Source organism: Poecilia mexicana, unplaced genomic scaffold (assembly GCF_051168715.1).
Source record: "Poecilia mexicana isolate PSO_F unplaced genomic scaffold, ASM5116871v1 scaffold_10, whole genome shotgun sequence".
NCBI classification, from domain to species: domain Eukaryota; kingdom Metazoa; phylum Chordata; class Actinopteri; order Cyprinodontiformes; family Poeciliidae; genus Poecilia; species Poecilia mexicana.
The window spans coordinates 17169511-17188809 of NW_028263379.1; the positions used below are offsets into that span (position 1 = coordinate 17169511).

Consider the following 19299-nt stretch of genomic DNA (forward strand, 5'->3'; position numbering starts at 1 on the left):
AATGTCATAATTTAGCTGCCACAGATCCCTTTAAGGACTCTATAAATTATTAGTCAAGCGACTAAACACTAAAAATCCTGTTAGCTAAAGGTTGAAATGCATGCGAGTCATTTAAACAGAGCCAATCAAAACAACAGAGAGTAAATGAATCAGACCAAAACACAAAAAGGCTCAATGCAATGAATCATAGCTTCTTCACAGTGATTTTAAATGGTACTTTTACAGTAAAAATAGGTGCATCCAGTGAAAAGGCGCTGCTTTCACACATAATAATCTACAATTAGCTGAACTGATGTATTGGAGAAGCTGAGAGCAGAGCAGCCTCACTTCACACTCTTGCTCTGGCTTAAGTTCATTGTCTTTTGAGTCGCACGCTTGCCTGAGCCTCTAAGTCGCAACAGCGTGAGTGAGAAGTAAAACTGTGACCAATGCGGAAACCAACGTCCTCAGTGACAGTGGAGCCAAGTGTGAGAGCACCTGATGTAACTCTAGCGTGCCTAATAAGAGCTTCCCATTTACTGCCTGCGTTTTCCGAAGCCCTGAGCTTTCAAGGGACATTAGCGGCTCACTAGAAATTAGGAAGTGAAACCTTGTAGACGCTGTTCGTAAGCTGTGTGACAAGCTAACTAGCGCATGTTCAGTCCACCTGACTGGTGCTCGCGAATGCTCTCTGGGCTGAGAACAGAGGCTTTTGAATTATCCTCAGAGGAAATAATTGTGTCAGTTCCTGAAATGCCACAGGCGCCAACCACGCACATTGTGAAATGCATGATACTGGGAGCTATTGAAGAGATTTTTATGCTATAGCCTTTAACCACAGATGTGGCTAAAAAAAATAAATAAAAACCCTGCTTGAAACTCCTCCATTTTTTCCTCACCCCACGGCCTGATAATATGCAAGGACGTGTCTACTGAGGATGGAAATCCTGTGTTTCATCTTCTCTTTTGTGCAAATGCTCTGTCACACCCCCGCACACACTTCAAACTCTATACAGTATCCTAAGGCAAAATATTAATGTGCTACGACTGACACGTGAGCTTCATCTTGTCCTGTTTTACCACCTTAAAGCAAGTCAACAACTTCTCTGTTTTTCAGCCTCTTCTCCCTCGCCATTTGGTGTAGCCTGGAGTTAAGTTTCAGCATGAATCTTCAGACTTTTTTAGCTTACAGTGAGCTCTGAGGCGTTTCAATCCATCCAGACAACAAAATGATTGCACTAGTGTTTATGGAAGCAAAGGATTCTAATGAAGGTGAATGAGGACTTAAAAATTAGATTGATAGTTTTTTTTTTTTGTATCAGTGTTGCATGTTTGCAGCAATATTTCTTACTTGCTAAAGCTAAGTTGAAAGAGGAAGATTACATCATCGCATTCATAGAAAACGCTGGAGTTTGGTTTAAAAAAAAACAAAGAAGCAAAGATATGAATTTCTTAAACATTTAAGGCACAAATTAAAATTAAAAGACATCGCTCTCTATTGTCACAGAAGTTATGCTAAAGAGATGTCTAAGGTTTTAATGTCCAATCATCCAGCCTTGACCTGGTACTAATAATAACACTAAACTCAAAACATACTAGAAGATCATTGTGCATTCAGCGGTTTTCCTCCAGTGGAAACTCATAAGAATACGGATATTCCCTCCGGTAAACAGTTTTGAGTTCCCTCTGATGATTTAATCTCATAGCTCAGTTTCTACCACCGCCCCACTGGGAGCCTCCCCTACCTGGTAGAAGGCCCTGAGGTGTCGATTTAAAATGGAGAAGTTCTGGACTCTTAGCATGTGGTCATCTTTCTCGCTGTTGTAGAGTCGCTCCACCTTGGGGTTTGGGTCTCTGGGTGAACAGAAGAAATAAATCACTGATCAAACACCCCAGCAACAGATGAGAAACTCTTATGCAACTGTTCATTTGAGCAGAGTAAATAAAACCTTAATGAGCTTGAGAAGCGGGTAATGTGGATCCACATGTAATTATTTGCTGAAATAACATTGCTCAGGTCAGACCAAATTAATCACCTGCTCCACTAAAATCTTGTCTTCCCTGACAGCAGACAGAAGCTTTACTCCAGCAGAAATTTGAACAAGAGGACAAGAAATTCAGTGGCGATGACTAACAAGACGGCAAGTATGCAGAACCCCGTTTTGTGATTTACTTGAAATTTGTGGGTCGTACGTTCAAGCCAGCCATTCTTTCTCAGAAGCAGCAGAACAATGTGAGGTTATGAAAGGGTGGGTGATGAATGTTACGTCACATTTTATTCAAGGAGAGAGCATTAGGATTCTGCTGCCATGCTTATAACTCTCTGAGGCTGTGCTGTGGCTCAGGGAAAACAAGATATAATGTCTGCTGTGTTCGCCGCTTCAGTTTAGCGTTTTAGCATGTTAACATTCGCCAATTAGAAATACACTCACGGGAATCAGCTATTTGGAAAGTATTTATGCATAAGCAGTGTTTTATGATTCCCTAGGTGCAAACAAGTACTCCATGTCATCTGATGTACTGCCTTCAATTCAGAGGCATATCTATCCCCCACAGATCTATTTAGAAGATCTTTGCTACCTGTTTGTTGTTGTCACTCTCAGTATATATTGTATTTAATACACCTGTCCAACATTTTTAAGAATCAAGGCACAATGTTTTACTTTCATCTTTGTTTCATAAATTGTTTTCATTACTGGTTAATCTAACTACATACAGGGCATTCTTGGTTTAACCCCCCCCCCCAAATATCCTACATACACACCCAGAACCACAATGGGATGATTTAAAATGGCCCAGTCAAAGTTATAAACTAAATCCAACTGAAAATCTGGGGCAAAAATTGAAAGTTGATGTTTACAGACACTATTCTCCAACTGCAAGACATTTTGTAAACACCAACAAGCCAAAATGTGAATATCTAGATGTAGATATACCCTCAAAGAGGCAGCTCCCCATATATATTGACTCACTTTTCATGTTTGTAAAAAAATATATAACAATAACAATTTGTCTTACATTTCACAATTGTGCACTACTTTGTGTTGGCCCAGGAGAATCTGAATAGAATATATTGAGGTTTGTGTTTGCAATGTTACAAAATGTGAAAAAGTTTAGGGCAAAAATATTAAATGTTGCATTTAAACTTTCTTGTTTTAATTTTTTGTCCTATGTTGTGTTCAGTTGCAGGGAAAACTTTGAAGCAAAATCACTCTTTTCAAAAACACCCACGCATGATTTTACAGAAACAGAGTTTCTTTCCAAAAACAGGTTTAAAAGGGAAAGTTGAATCTCTATGCAGCTCGCAGATCTTTCTGTCTCAGGACGCCAAAGCAAGGTTAAACTTTCTAATTACCGCTCTCCTCTGAAAGCAAAGACTGTTGCACAGTTAAGATCCTGTCTATAATTAGCTGAATGTTTGAGCAGAAAAAAAAATACATCTTTAAATACCTTCATTATAAAGGTATAAATATCACACAGACAGCTTTAGTTTGTTTGAAGCTTTTTTGCATCTTTTCATCTTGTTCTGCCTCCAGAGATGGGAAGAAAAACTCTATGACTGATGATTTTCTAAATGTAACTTGGAGCATGTGTTTTCTTCCTGGATTTTTCCAAAACGGAAATTGTTGGGGGTTTTTTTTGTTGTTTTTTTTGTTTTCTATCTGTAAAATGTAAGAACCTCCTTGAAGAGTGAAATCAACACCTGCTTCAAGCCCAAACAACCAGAACTAATCCTTTGTAATGCAGTTCTTAACATATGAGGTCTTTTTCAGGTTTAAATGGGAATAATAAACATTTTTAATGGTAAAAAAAATTGTAAAGTCTCTGAACAAAACAGAAGCTTATACATGTCTTCTTTTAATGAGATTTTGATTTTTCTGTCTACATTATCAAAATAATTCATTATATCCTTATAGATCAGATAATATTTCTTATGCTATTTAATGTACTCAAGTATTGTGCACTGGAGAATATATTTGCTCTCTTCAATCAAAGTTTTTTCATGGTCATGTTTTTGATTTACCCAGTTTATATTTCTTATTTCATTTGTCTCATCTAAATCTGCCATTTTACCCTCTTATAAAGGAAATGAATAAAGTTAGCATTTATTTCTCACTTTCACTGGAGTCTGTGTGGATGGCAGCAATGCAGCAAAGAGACAAAATCTTAAAATGATAGTCTTACATGATCCTCATGACTTCATTGAGAAAAATCCCATTGGTCAGCCTCTTGTAGCGCTCCAGAGCATTCTGGGAAACGGAGTTTACCTCCATATACTGGCTGTAGAGCTGGATGCTGGTCTCGTTCTCCACCATATTCTCAAACAGCTGAACCTGCAGGAGGTAGAATTTGTGAGATTATTTTGAAATCTGGTTTAGCCTTAAGTGTGAACTGAGAGGTGGACAAAAATAAAACGGCAAAAACAGTGTGGACAGAGGAAGGATATGTCCAGGTCCAAACATTTTCACACAGGAAGGAAGCCACTTGAGTAGATGCACCTGGCTGAACAGGTGGGATTCATGCTTTCACACTGGGAAGCACTTCACAGTGACAAGCAGCCAACCAGGACAGCAGCCAAGGTCTCTTTCTGCTTAGATGAGCTTTGCCAAAACAAACTGCAATATTTTTGAAGGTTTTGTTCCAGCGGCACCTCTAAAAACGCACCATTGGTCACAAACTTTGTCTGGTAAGAGGAAGCAGAGCAGCTTAAGAGCCTCCAGCCGTTTGGATGTCCAACAGCATATGAAAACCAGGTTGAAGTCAGAGATGATGTGACCTTTCGAAAGACACTGAGAAAATAAACATAAAGCTGGAATTTATGAGATTTTCATTGGTGAAGTGCAACAAACAAGAGGGAACCCAAAAGTATAATAGGTCACCATAAACACTGCACACAGACCAGAAGGTTGAAGTTCACAGTAACTGATTTCCTGTTAAATAAATCCAGCCTTATAAATGAAACAAATCCTCATTATTTCAGAGACAAAACACTGAATATTCAAACTCTTCCAATAGTTTTCTACATTTTGTCGGTTTAATGTTTGTTGTTTACATCGGAAAGTTACAGGCAATGTTTTGGAACATGTAGAGATAAAAATGTCCGCCGATTCTTCAATGCTCAGTCTGTCAGGTTGGACGAATGTTGGACGTAATTTTTCAGCTCTTTCCACAGATTCTCAAGTGGATTTAGATCCAGACTTTAACTTTCTAACATGTGGAAATGATTTGATCTTAACCAGTGATGTCTGAAGCGGCAATAAAGCTTTAAATCAATTCAGCAAACATTAATCAAATGAATGTGTTATCATCAGGAGGAGGTAGCTAAGCCATTTGATTCAGATGTGTTAAAGCAATATTATTATTCTTCTACATCATTTAATAGATCTTTATGTTTATGGTTGTCCTGCTGGAAGAGGAACCTCCACCTCAGCCTCAAGTCTTTTGCTGCCTCCAACAGGTTTACTTCCAGGATCTGAATTTTAATCCAATTTTCCCTCTTTCTGCTGAAAAAACCCTTCACCACAGCTCATCTGATTAATGAGCTCCATATGTGGCCCCTCTACACAACTTCACCTCTGTGTTCGCTCATGTTCTCCAACAAACCACCGAACAGCTGGATTTACACTAAGATAAAAACTCAAACAGGTGAGCTCTGTTTACTAAAGGAAACTGGTAGCCCTGGATTTATTTAGGGGTATTACAGTACAGTAACGGGACAGTAACAGATTTTTACGTGTGAAAGCCTAGTTTGTGGTAGTAAAGTGACACATTTCTGTCAAGCACAGTGAATGGTGTCATTTTCAAAACAGCTCTACAGGACACGGAAGCGTTAATACTGAGAGGAAAAAAACGCTGGTCATTAAATGGCAAAGGAAGCCAAAAGGAGAAGTAGCCTTTGCTTCTCTGCGCACATTATCAAGAACAACGAGACTTTGCCATTTATTTGAATTAGACTTTCTATATGTATTTGTAAGTAAGATAAACTGATCAAGAAGATTCTGAATTTGTTTAAATGTAAGATAGAGCATTATTAGGATTAACACAAACTGCAGAAAACTGCTTGCGCCGACCGTTTCCTACATTATCGTCTTGTATTCCTCTATTTGTCGAAATTTTCTCTCATTCAAGGTGACAAATGATAAATGACGTACCCACTGCGCCAGCGCACTCCCCATGAATTCCTCTATTATCTCCTTAATTCCGGACTCCATTGTTGTGTTAACGAGGACTCAAATGGAGAATTACAAAATATCATCAACTTTTCTGTTTGTGATGAATCAAAGAGCGAGGATCCATGCTGAGCCGCGTGAAGCAGCTTGACATATCTGCGGCCCTGCCCTCCCTCCACCTCGCCTCTTTCTTCCTCTATGACTGTCAGTTGGTTTCTAAACCGCACCGGAATTTCTCAAAACACACATGTTGCGTTTTTTTTCCCTCAACACACGACACACACGTCACCTCACTCAAGCAGATATCTCAGGATCTTAAAGTACATGACTGAAATGTGGCAACAACAAAAAAAATGTCGATTAATTCTCTGAAAATCATTGTAAACTGCTTTAAAGGAATATTTCACCTTTGAAATGATGCTGTTTAGTACTCCTATTGTTTACTGATTTAGTGTTGCTGAAAACAACGTGATTCGTCGCCTCAAAGTTCAGATGGGTGTTTTTTTTTTTTTTTGTTTTTTTTTACCGCAATAATACGTGTGGATGTAAATCAAGCACTGTGTAACCCTGACCTCTGCTGGTTGGGAATGGAATTACATTCTTTCCTGTTCCAGATAAATGACTTGCATCATTATTTCCGTAACGAAACCACTCAGGGGAATGTTCCTTCTCCATGCTTCTGTTTTCTCCTCTCTCTTTTTATCAAGACGAATTAAAAGAAAGAAAGAAAGAAAGAAAGAAAGAAAGAAAGAAAGAAAGAAAGAAAGAAAGAAAGAAAGAAAGAAAGAAAGATACATAGATAGATAGATAGATAGATAGATAGATAGATAGATAGATAGATAGATAGATAGATAGATAGATAGATAGATAGATAGATAGATAGATAGATAGATAGATAGATAGATAGATAGATAGATAGATAGATAGATAGATAGATAGATAGATAGATAGATAGATAGATAGATAGATAGATAGATAGATAGATAGATAGATTTTGTCAAATACTGATGAAAGAAGTTACCTTCAAATAATAAAAAAATGTTCTGTTTATTATTTTGTCATCAGAAGTTATTTTATTAATTCTAAATGACCCAAAGTGAGAGTGTTGTAGTCTGATCAAATGTTAAGATTGTTAGGAAACAAAAACAAAGTGATGCATCTTTTCATGCAATATATTTCAATATCTGGTTTCAGCTGTAAATATTTCTGTAATAAACTGTTTAGGGCAGTGGAATTAGTGTACAAGAGTCACTATAAGATCCTTCATATCTCATGCGGTTATGCAACTTTTATTTCACAGCACAGCTGTTAGAGTCTGCTGGAGAAATAACTCCCTATCTCTGCATGATGTCACAAAGGAGAGGAAATGGACTGACTCAAACCTTTCCAAGGTATTTGTTATGATAGCATCAGCTTTGTTAATGAGTTTGTTGAGTCAGATGGGCTCTTTCCTCTGAAAATAATTAGTTTTAATTATTCAAATTGTAAATTCAAAAAACGTTTTGTTTGTAGTTTTGTATGAGCAACCAGGCCTTTAATTTCAAACCCATTTTCAGATCTTCTGATTTTTACCATGCACTCCAAATGCTAACATAAATGTAGACTTTGATGGTAAGAAACACTTTTTGCTTCTTCATGCTCTTGATTTTGAGTTGACATTTGACAGTGTAAACAAATAATCTTGTCTTGCAAGACAATTTCTGATCAACTTTTTGAGTTATGCTGTTTGACTACTCCGAAAGAAAATGTAATCAGTTTGTTAAAAATATTGCAGCATTAGCTCTGCACTCATCTGTGTTTATCAATGTTTCTCTCCTAGAGGAAGATACTAACAGAGCAGCTGATTCATGGTGTACGCTGGTTTTCTCACGCATGTAAAGCACATCTGTTCTGTCACGTGTTATGACAGATCATGGCTTATTACGTTAAACACATATGAAAAGATATTTCTGAGAGGTTGGTTTTCTCTTCCTGAACTCATTTTGAACCGTCCAGGGTCACACAGCTGCTGTGCCGGAGATGTGAAATAAACTGCATCTTTTTTGTTTTTGCACGAGGCTGCTGGGAAATTCCCCAAGCGGGGAGGGCTGGTGGATAAACAGAGCAGTGTATGTATTTTTCCTTCATTCTCACATTGAGAATCTCAATGGCCATTCTTTTCTTTGACCCTTCAATAAAATAATGACAGAAGGCATTCTGTGTTGTTCTTGATTCATTGTTAATTGGAACAGTGTCTCATATCAAAATAAGATTATTTAATTTATCTCCTTGTCACATTTGGTTGTTATATACCTGCACATACTGAGCCTGAATTTCTTTTTTTCTGTTAAAAGAAAGTCATTATTTCCACTGTTGCCACATGTTTGCTTAGAAGGAGCAAATGACAGAATAACTTTATCAGGAATTATAAACTAAATTTCATTGCATTAATGAAATTTATTATTATGCATCAAATGAAAGGCAAAAAATTAATCTATGATTGTATTGTTCTGTATTGAATTGACTCAATGACATATTTCTGAATTGAATCAGTTTGACTGTGAACTGCAACAATGATTATTTTATTCCTCTTGTTTCAAGCAAAATATAACTCTTGAAGCCATTTAAACTTTAATACTCAACATATTTAATCATTACCAGATCATGCTGACTTTTAAAAATGAACTTTACTGTCATAAAAGTAATTATTTCATATTGGACTAGCCCTGTAAATAACTTCTACTCTTTACTTTATTAGGAAGTAAGTATTATGTTTTAATATTTGACATTAAAATCAGTTATTTACCTTGACTTTTAATTAGCCTCCATTTGTGTTTCCTCGTTAAAGAACCTTGCCTTTTGCAGCTACAGACAGCGACATTCACGTGCTTGTTTGGAACCAAAAGAAAACATTCATTGAACTTATTCTGTGATACAAATTTTATTTCAGAAGATCGTGCTCACATTGGGTAAACCTGTACCTATAGGACAAATCACTGTGATCCGTTCCTTGCAGATGAAAAAGCCCATTTCTTGTTTCATGCCAGCACATTTCATCGGTGTGCTCCAGCTGCCTCTGTGTGAAGGTGAGCGTTCTTGCGTGCTGCTGGAGGGGCTTGTTGGTTATCGCCTATGCAGCAGTTCTGGGATTAACCGCACTGGGATTATCAGATTGTTTCAGGGCTGCCAGAATAGATGCGATGACAGCTTCATGTAGGCCATCACACTCACACATACAGCATAATCACAGACTCTTAATCCGCCCCTGCTTGCTGCCCTGAGATAACCCATAACACCTCGATTGTTTTACATGCACAAAAGGAAGCAGACACTACAAAGCAGTTAGAAACTTCTACCTTTAATTTAATATTCATGTGTCAGTTTAACAAGTGCCTAAGCATCTCATTGCAGTTCAGTACAAACTCTACAGCGGAGAGATGAATAATACAGTGCACATGGGATAAAACTTAGCTTCCTGAGTTTAACTTTCCCAAATTTGATTCAAAACATGTCAGATATGTTTTTTTCTGTGTTTATGCTACACCTGAGTAAATTTTGGATGTCTTCTAGAAAAAAGAAAAGAAACAAAAGGTACTACACAACCTCGTGAGCGGATTCTCTGATGGTTCGTGGAGTCCTGCACAGAGAAGATTTATTTTTCCTTTGTGTTGCCCTGTTCTGGTCATGTTCAAGGGAGCTGTGGCTGCTTCATAGATGGAGCACAAATCAAGCCTACCGGTCTCAAAACCCAACCTGCTTCCATCCAAGTCACACAACCAAAAATGAAAATAAATAAATGAAACACAGATGCCCACTCTGCCTCCCATCCTCCTCAGCTCGTTTTTGTATCTTTTTTGTTTTCTTTGTTCTAGCTGGCCGGAGGTGGCGTGGCGGCCTTCTCCATGGCTTCATCTGCTTTCTCCCCCTCTTCAGCCCCTGCGGCTTCGGAAGCCGGATCGACTTGGGCAAACTTTAGGAGGTCGAGAGCCTTGGCTTTGACGTCAGCGTAGGTTGCCTTCACGTCCTTCTCCAGGATGTAACCCTCACTTTCACCCTCTGGAGACTCCAGAGCCATTGCTCCCTCCACGGCTGTCTGCAGGTAGCGCATGCTCAGGAGCACAGACAGCTGAAGAGAAAGAAGAATATAGTCAGATGGTATGCATAACCCTTGAACTTGATTTACATCATAAAATTACAACTACACACTTCAATCCACAGACCATAGCTCTAAAGTACCAGGAAAAGATAACGTCATTTTCAACATTTTTACCAATGAAAATCTTTTCTATGTACATTTCTTTTCATCCTTTGTGACTTAATTTATAAGTGTTGACATTCTTCTTGTTACAAATTACAGCTAAAAGTGTTTTGGAGTAAATTTCTGCCAGATTTCTATATCATGAGACTAAAGTGTTTGACCATTTTGCAAAACAGTTTAAGCTCAGTCGGACTGGAAGGACTGCAATGAGCAGCAATTTTATATTGAAAACACATGAATATATGTTTAATTGTAATTTTGTCTGCATGTTAGTCTCATTATTATATTCAAAGATAAACCTCCGCCTCAAGCTTAAAGCTTTTTGTGCATATCATGTTTTCTTCCAGAATTGTGAGTATTTAGCTCCAGGTATCTTCATAACCAGTTTCCTCATTCCTGCTGCAGGAAATCATTACCACAGCATGATGCTGACACTTCTTCACATGTTTAGTCGTGACCTGACTCGTGTGTTATTTGGTCTGCGTTATACTCTTTGCTCTCTATTGTTTCCAGATAAGCTTCTTAGGCCTTTGTAATTTATAGTGAGGCAAAATCAAACACATACAGACTTTATTTACTGAATAGGTGCCCGTTGCACTGGATTTTATTTAGGAGTATCAGAGTAAATTGGGCTGAACATAAATTCAGATTTTTATTTGTCAAAGTTCCATTATTTACAATTGGACTCTTCTTTGTACTGCTCTATCACATAAAACCCAACAAAACATAATAAAATTTGCTGAAATTGCAAAGGAGGTGTGAATACTTTTATAATGTGTCTATTTGCTCTTCATGGCTCCAGTTGTACTAAAAACAACAACACTCACACACAATGTTGCTCATCACATTTAATATCACGCTTCCTTTTCCTCTTTTTCAGTCAGCTGCAGGCAACATGATGCAAAGCCAGAAAAACAACTTGTGCTGGACTTGATGCCTCCATAACATGACAGCCATCTGTCCCAGTGTGAAGAAGACGAAGAAAACCTGCAGCACTCAGGTTCTGCATTTAGAAGTATGGATTGTGTGATCAGCTGTGGGCAGTGTGTGGTTGTGCATCAACTTCCTGTTTCAGCCTCTAGGGCTCGAGAATAGAATGTGACATCAATACCGGGACTTTACAAAGAGATGACAACGCATGTTTGATGGAACCAGGGTAGCTGGTGTGTCTGTGATGTTTTTTCTTTGTTTTAGTTGTCATGGGAGGCAGTGAGTCAGAAGACAAAAAGGCAAATAAGATTCTGGGGTTTTTTGTGATGCTGTCACTAAGGACTGTGGCGTTGCTTTTATTTCTTCCGGATTTAGAGACCATGGGGTGTTTTGTTTAGGTTTGGCTCCTGCCATGAGTAGCCATAAGGACCATGGTTGATTACCACTTGACATAAGTCACTGACCACATAGATTACACTGACACTGGTTACAAACCACCTGACATTGGTCAATAACGACCTGACATTGGCTACTGTCCACCTGACATTGACTACTGTCCACCTGACATTGACTACTGTCCACCTGACATTGGCTACTGTCCACCTGACATTGGCTACTGTCCACCTGACATTGACTACTGTCCACCTGACATTGGCTACTGTCCACCTGACATTGGCTACTGTCCACCTGACATTGACTACTGTCCACCTGACATTGACTACTATCCACCTGACATTGACTACTGTCCACCTGACATTGGCTACTGTCCACCTGACATTGACTACTGTCCACCTGACATTGGCTACTGTCCACCTGACATTGGCTACTGTCCACCTGACATTGACTACTGTCCACTTGACATTAGTTACTGTCCACCTGACATTGGCTACTGTCCACTTGACATTGACTACTGTCCACCTGACATTGGCTACTGTCCACCTGACATTGGCTACTGTCCACTTGACATTGACTACTGTCCACCTGACATTGGCTACTGTCCACCTGACATTGATTACTGTCCACCAACATTTTTCAACACTGACACAAACTTGGATAAGATTACCAGATTACCAATTAACCATAGCCAGTCTAAACAGTTTTTCGCACAAATAACCTCTTGTCCTTTACTTGGACATGTTAGCATTGCAGAAAATGAGATTTGCTAACATGCCTTTACCATTTTCTGTGACACAGTTGTAGCCAAGCTCACTCTGTATCTTCAATAATAAAACTGTTTGCATTTTTTTTAACATGTGGTTGGACCATGACTATTTTTCTTTATTTAAATATCTGTGCAACATTGACTACTTAAATAGAAAGATAAATGCACAATCTGCTAATAAACTACTCCGTCTCACTGATTTACTTCCTAGCTACATTTTTTCACCTTTGCTCACCTGAATTAAGATGACTGACAGCACACCAGGTCCGGTTGAGTTCATCAAACCCATGTAGTAGTCGGTTAAAGCCTGCCTGCAGCCACGGCTGTACAGGTTGAGCTCCTCTGATTGGTATTCATAGTTGTAGTGGGCCCTGCTATCTGTCAGCTGGTTCTGCAGGCAAGGCCGAGGGGAGGCAGGGTTGCAGCAGCTGAAAGGAACGCCATCTAACAGGTAGCGGCCATCCACGTTACTCCGCATACGACTGCAGGTAATAGATGAAAACGATGAAGAAGTATAAAGGTTAAAAGTGAAAGGAGACAGGAGGAACAAAACCTTTTAAAAAATGTTAAGGGCCTGGGATTCAGCTTAGTGAGAAGTGAATAGCACATCAATACAAGTGGCATCGTGTCAAAACCTCTGTTTACTCATTGCCTTTCACTTATTTAATCTTTGACCAACCAATCCTCTCATGCTTCAACCTCTCTGTCTCTCTTTTCAAAACTAAAGGCCATGTCTATTTTTAAACCATCTCCTCATCTCCTCTGCACATCAAGCTTCCTCTCTTTCTCTCTCTAACATGTAGTTTGACCTTTTTGGATGTGAAGTCCACTCATCTGTCACTTATGCGGCCCAATTCTCTCTCTTACACCCCACATCATTTTAGATTCTCTGCTTTTGATCTCATTTCTCTTCGTCTCATATCATACTTGTGTATTTGTTGTTGTTTACTCACTCCTTGACTTCCTGGGAAGTGAAATCCAGGTATCGGTTGCTGACCCACTGGACCTCGAACCAGTCCTTGAAGTTGTTGTTTCCACAGCAGCGAAACTCCATCTGCAGGCGATCAATGGTCTCCTTTTGGAAGCAGCGGCCAGGGACGTCCGTATCCTTGTAGAACCGGATGCCATTCCTCAGACCCACCTAACAACAAAGAATACCGTTTGCAAAATGTTTTAGAGAATTAAATAATGTAGTAGTTCTAGTACCAGGACCCTCTCTATCTTGCATGTTTTAGTTATTTTACTAAAACTTAGATGACTGCATGATGAACAGGCTTCAGACAAAGGAAGGATGCTATGCTAAGCAGAAACACATCTAAAACATGACAGATAGTGAGTCACAAATATCAAACACTGATGTATTTTGTGCTAAAAACAAAATCTTGCTTTGCTTTTTTATCTTTAAATGTAACAGGTTTTAAAAATTTAAATAAAAATTTTATTTGCATTACAATAGATGCAGCATTGAATGTTTTCTGTTTCTTTTCCAACAATTTTAGGTGTTTTCATTCATAAATGTGTCAAAAAAAACAATATTTTTCACACATTTTCTTGTCAGTTTTTTCACCCCTGTTAGCACAGTTCTCTTATGCTATTCCATCTTCATCTTGTATTCAGATCAGCTAACCCTTTTAACCTATTGAGGTCACACTGTCACACTGTAATTCACCCTCTTGATCTGTCGGAATCAATACTCTTTTTTTAGTGACTTTCACCTTCAGCGACTCTTCCAGCCTCCCCTGCAGGGCATAACTGAGGACGACCACAGCAAGGAGCAGGCAGCACAGCAGCAGAGCCACAGCATACCAGCCCAGCAAGAGGACCTTCCAGCGGGGGAAGCGGCTGGCATCCAGGGAGTCCTGGCACACCCGACTGGCAACCCAGTTGGCTCCAATGGAGGCCAGGCCGACCATCATTAGGAGGTTTGGTACTACATGGATCTCTGTGTTCTCCATCACCTCAAGAACGAGAGAAGAGTCAAAGAATGCAGCTGTCACTTTGTAACTTCCTCTCCCTTTTCACTTTCTAATCTGATAGATGTGCTTTATTACACATACAAAGTTCATTATATCTGTACATTTGTTAGACTTTTAACTTTAAATGGATTTATAATACTGGATTTTATGTTGCTATTCCAAAACAGATTTCAACCTTTTTTTAATTTGAATTATAACAAACTATCCGTAACCATCAGAGAAAGCTGCTACTTTTTCATAAGATGCTAATGTTGGCATGTTAGCAGAAGTAAGCCAAATACTTAAAGTTAGCATCTTGTATGATGTGGATGTCAATGTCAAAAGGGAAATAATTGCAAACATTTTAATTTAATTTAATGTTGCTATTAACATGTTGCTGTTAACAATGTGTAGCCTTAGCATTGTCAGCATTTTCTAAGAAATGACATTTTTCATTATATAATTAAGTTAAATATATGTTTTAGATTCCTACTGGGCCTAGCCTGGACATATTACCATTATTATTGTGAATTATTTTAGGGGATGGATTTTTATTGCTGTTATTAATGAACTTTTAAAATAGTTGATGAAAATACATTTTGATTGTAGTTTAACTTTTTTCTTCTTTTCTTTATTTGTGATCTGCAAGACTGTGCAAAAGGGTTGAATGTAATATTCTCTTTTTTGTTTTTAAGTCTCTTAAGACCTTTCTGAAATATTGCATGCTTAATTTCCAACTTTTACTTTCAGGTCAGCAGATCAGATGCTTCTAACAGCAGCTGAAGTTTATTGTAAATCCAGAGATGAAAGAGCTTTGCAGAGGCAGCCCTGACACTGTGGAATAGTCTGCCTCCACAAAAGACAGGTTTAATCAATATATTTTTAAAATCTTTGATTCTTGGTCTTCAAGACAAAGTGAGGTATTATAATGGTGTCTATTTTCCTTTTTTCCTTTTGCATAGGTTATTACCTTTATTTATGTATTTTTTTTATTTTTGTCATGTTTTACTTGCTGTACAACACTGTGGTCAAGTATTTGTAAAGTTCTTTGTGCACAAATATGACTGATTAATTGATTGGTTGATCTTTGATTTAACACACTTATCGGAATTTGATAATGCAATTGTTTCCTCAGTACTTCAAACATCATCATATCCATTAGGTAAATAATCCCTTGATTGATTGATTGATTGATTGATTGATTGATTGATTGATTGATTGATTGATTGATTGATTGATTGATTGATTGATTGATTGATTGATTGATTGTCTATCAATCATCAGTTTTGGATGATATTTTGCTGAGTTTTTAAAAAAATCTGCACTAATTAAACTATTAGATTTTAACCACTTCACCCAGGGTTACTCAAGGTCAGTCCTCAAGAGACAGTGTCCTGCATGTCTTAAATATTGCTTAGATATTATTGATTCACCATACCTGAATTAAATGAGTGTTTAATTAGCAGGCATCTGCTGAGCTAGGTGACATGTTGAGGAGCTGAATCAGCCATTTGAACGTGCTGAGTTAGAGCAGGGATACGTCTAAAACATGCAGCCCACTGGAGTTCAACACCTCTGGCTTAACCAAAATTAGTCAAACAATTTGCAAACATTTTAATTTAATGCAATGTTTCATTAAACCTTTGCTGCCTTTTGGCCAGGACTACCTTGAGGTAAAGGTTTTTAATCTCAATGGGACTTTTCTGCTTAAATAAAGGTAACTTTAAAAACTATCGGTTGAATGTAGACACTGTTTTAGAGAAAATCTCATGTATGTTTACCAACAGAGATATAAAAATGAATTTATCAAATTCCAACAAATTATTAAAATGTAATGATAAAACTTAAACATTTTTCGAGCCTCAGATGATTATAATTATTTTGATCATCAGCAGGTTTTTTGACAAGTCTTTTTTTAAAAAACCCATAAAATTAGGATTTTTTTTATGCTTGGCTCTGCTGAAGTTATCCTGCCAGACCACAGCCTGTTTACCCACAAAGCCAGCAGCAGTTACTGCAGAGAGCTGCCCACACCAACGCAGCAGGTGACTGATTAAGGCATAAAACTTTAGTGAAATAGTATTAAATATAAGAAAAGGTGGCATTTAAATGTTTTACTAGCAAGTTTAGCATTAGCTTAGCATTAGCTTAGCATTAGCGCTACTCATTAACTAGCTAATGCTGGATATAAACCCAAATTTTTGTCACTTCTCAATTACACATCCTATGATGCTGCTTACATTTTTACCAATGATTTATGACACAAACAAAACCACGTTATACTGTGCTGGCTGTTGAAACAACTTTTCTTGCTTTTTTTGTTGTTTGTTAAATTTACAGGTATTCTGTCAAAGCGAGGGTTGCTATCTTCTGACCACCTGTAATATGACAATTAAAACCCATTGTGTTGGTTCCAATTTTAATTATCAGTCTTTTTAACAATAAAGTGGAGCAAAATGCAAAAAAAAAAAAAAAAAACTATTAATGATGTTTTTCTCCACTTAAAGAGAATATTTTTTGTAATTCCTTCCTGATACCATTTTCCAAACGCTTCATAACTCCAGTCACACTGAGGCTTTATCTATTGGATTATCCTTGTGGAGATCAATCGATATACTAAGGCATTCGCTCATGCCTTGCTGCTTTCCTGTGTAGTCGTCTGGATTTCAACGATTCCATCTTTTCTAAAATCCAATAGTGGCCAATCACGTGCGGTGACTGGATGGCGTGAACAAATACACAACTCTTCCAGAGGCTGTAACCTTCGCCTGCTGGCCACCTCAGCAATCAATACACACTGCATGGTAATGATTCTGGAAGAGAAATGCTGAGGTTTAAAAGAAGCTTCTCAGCATGCTGCACCCAACATGACTTTATATGCATGAGCGCCCATGTTGACACTTGTATTTTGTCTGTTTTGTTGTTGAAGGATTAAGCAAAGTTTACATTTAAAGGACAGATAAGCGACAGCGGAGCGGGCTCGGTAAACTGCTGCGCTCCGAGGCAAATGTCTGAGCAAACAGTCACATATTTGTCTGACTCTAAATAGACAGATTTGTTGTTTTTAAACTTCAGTACCACTTGGGCATCTAGTGCGTGGTTCATCATCCGTGTGAGTGTAAGAGTCGCTCTACCTCATCTCTACGAAGCAGCTCGATCTTGAGATAAACCCCCAGACAAAAGATGAGGGCCCCACACATCACTGCCAGCCAGGAGAGCAGCCAGAGGCCCTGGGCCAGACGCACCCGCCTCTGCTGGCTGAACTTCATCTTCAGCAGCGCCATGGCTTACTACCATGCAACGATCAACGCAAAGACAAGGAAGAAACGTGAGATAAGGAGTCTATCCAGATGTGATGAAAAGCTGACAGCTCACAAGAAGAAGAGAAAGTGGTTTCAGTGTCGTACAAACTTTGCAACTGGAATGATCAGTTGTTGGTGCAGGCCTTTTGCTTGGTGAGTTATAAGCAGGTTGAGCTCATCTAAGTTGTTCCAGGTGGAGCGGATAAGCAGGTAGATCCTTGAGATGGTGAAGGACGCAGTCGACCTCAGAGGATAATCCAAATTCTTTCACTCGTTTGGAGAAATTGTGCTGAAAAGATTCCTTGTAATCCAAATCAGTGTGGAGACCACAGCAGGAAAGTTAAAGAGGAAAAAAGACGAAAACGAAATAAGGATGAAAGAGATAATAATCCGTTTCCAGAGTTTACAGGGTTTTTCTAAAGATTTTTTTTCACAAGGCCGTCTTCCCCCCCTTCCTTCAAGCTGAAACCACCTATTTCTTCCTTGTGATGTGATGTTGTCTTTTGATGGCACCCCGCTGGGTCTGTGCAGGTGCGGCACCCCCCTAAACAGCTGCAGCCATGGTGGGAGGTGAAAGAGACTGGGCTAAGTGGAGAGTTTGGAACCGTAATCCCCCATCAGAGTCTCCAGGATCCTATTAAGACCAGGGGCCAATTGGAAAGCAGGCCAGTGTTTGATCAGCAAACTTGTTCTGATGGACACATCACAATGGGCGGGTCTGTTGGTGTATATCTACAGTAGCCTTACCTGAAACCTGTCAGGTTGATCAATATGGAGGCCGAAGAATCAGGAAATGCTTTGTTATTGTTTGAAGATTACAGGGATTTTGACTGTTAGTCTCAATAAAGTGAAATTTATTCACCTTGATGTTTTATTATGCTGTCAAAAGCCTCAGCCTGAGTAATTTCTTCAACTAAGTGACAAAACTGATCTCAATCTGATTATTGTTTCACATAAAAACAAGTTGATTTCCAGCCTGATGTGCAGTTTTGAGTGAAAATAATCTGAATTTCTCAATTCTTTGATTCCTAGTTAGGAGTAATTAGACTTAGAATAAACTTTTCTAGTTAAAAACAATTAAAACCAAGTCCACATTGTTTATAAAATGACTCTTGAACAGCATTAACAGTGAAAGTATGAGAGGAGTTATGCCTACAGAGGATTATGTGGGGAGGTTGTGAGGTGGGACCAATTGGCTTAAACTGTCATTGTAAGTATTTATGACAGCTTGAATCAGAGCTGCAGTTAGCTTGACGTGAGTTGCATGTTATTAACTTTCATAGTCTCTGGTAAAAGTATTCACAACCCAGTGTTTTATTTGGTATTTCATGCTAAGAACAACACACATCTTTATTTACAGGCACGTGCAGAGGGTTGGGAGGGTAGCTGGGGGTGCTTGAGGACCTGCCCCTTCTGCTCCTTGTCCCCAAGTGCCCTTTTGGTCAATTTTTTTTTGTATTATTATTTCCTAAGCCCTCTTCTGACACATAACATGTACTAAAATTATTTGCATTTTGTTGGAGGATTTTTTGTACAACATAATAAGCCGGTCACCTTGTTACCT

At 38.5% G+C, this 19299-nt stretch overlaps 2 protein-coding genes across 3 annotated transcripts in view; both read right to left on the bottom strand.

Moving 5' to 3' along the window:
• ccdc88b (coiled-coil and HOOK domain protein 88B) overlaps positions 1 to 6361 on the bottom strand; it is a 59255-nt gene extending 52894 nt beyond the window's left edge. The window contains exons 1-3 of the mRNA XM_088009498.1: positions 6132 to 6361; positions 4165 to 4313; positions 1725 to 1833 (exon numbers count right to left, since the gene is read on the bottom strand). Coding sequence (XP_087865624.1) covers positions 1725 to 1833; positions 4165 to 4313; positions 6132 to 6191 — 318 coding nt within the window. The 5' untranslated portion in view covers positions 6192 to 6361. The remainder of the gene's footprint in view (positions 1 to 1724; positions 1834 to 4164; positions 4314 to 6131) is intronic.
• Positions 6362 to 9466: 3105 nt separating this feature from the next.
• rom1b (retinal outer segment membrane protein 1b) lies at positions 9467 to 18327 on the bottom strand. 2 transcript variants are annotated; one of them, XM_088009500.1, is made up of 6 exons: positions 17845 to 18327; positions 17568 to 17723; positions 14194 to 14436; positions 13432 to 13619; positions 12714 to 12960; positions 9467 to 10254 (listed from the first exon to the last, which is right to left on the bottom strand). In XM_088009500.1, the coding sequence occupies exons 2-6, from the start codon at positions 17715 to 17717 to the stop codon at positions 9997 to 9999; spliced, it is 1086 nt and encodes a 361-aa protein (XP_087865626.1). In that variant the 5' UTR covers positions 17718 to 17723; positions 17845 to 18327; the 3' UTR covers positions 9467 to 9996. The 2 variants fall into 2 exon arrangements, with proteins under 2 accessions (XP_087865626.1, XP_087865625.1); XM_088009499.1 differs by having other exon boundaries at positions 17568 to 18327.
• Between the last annotated feature and the right edge of the window lie 972 nt (positions 18328 to 19299).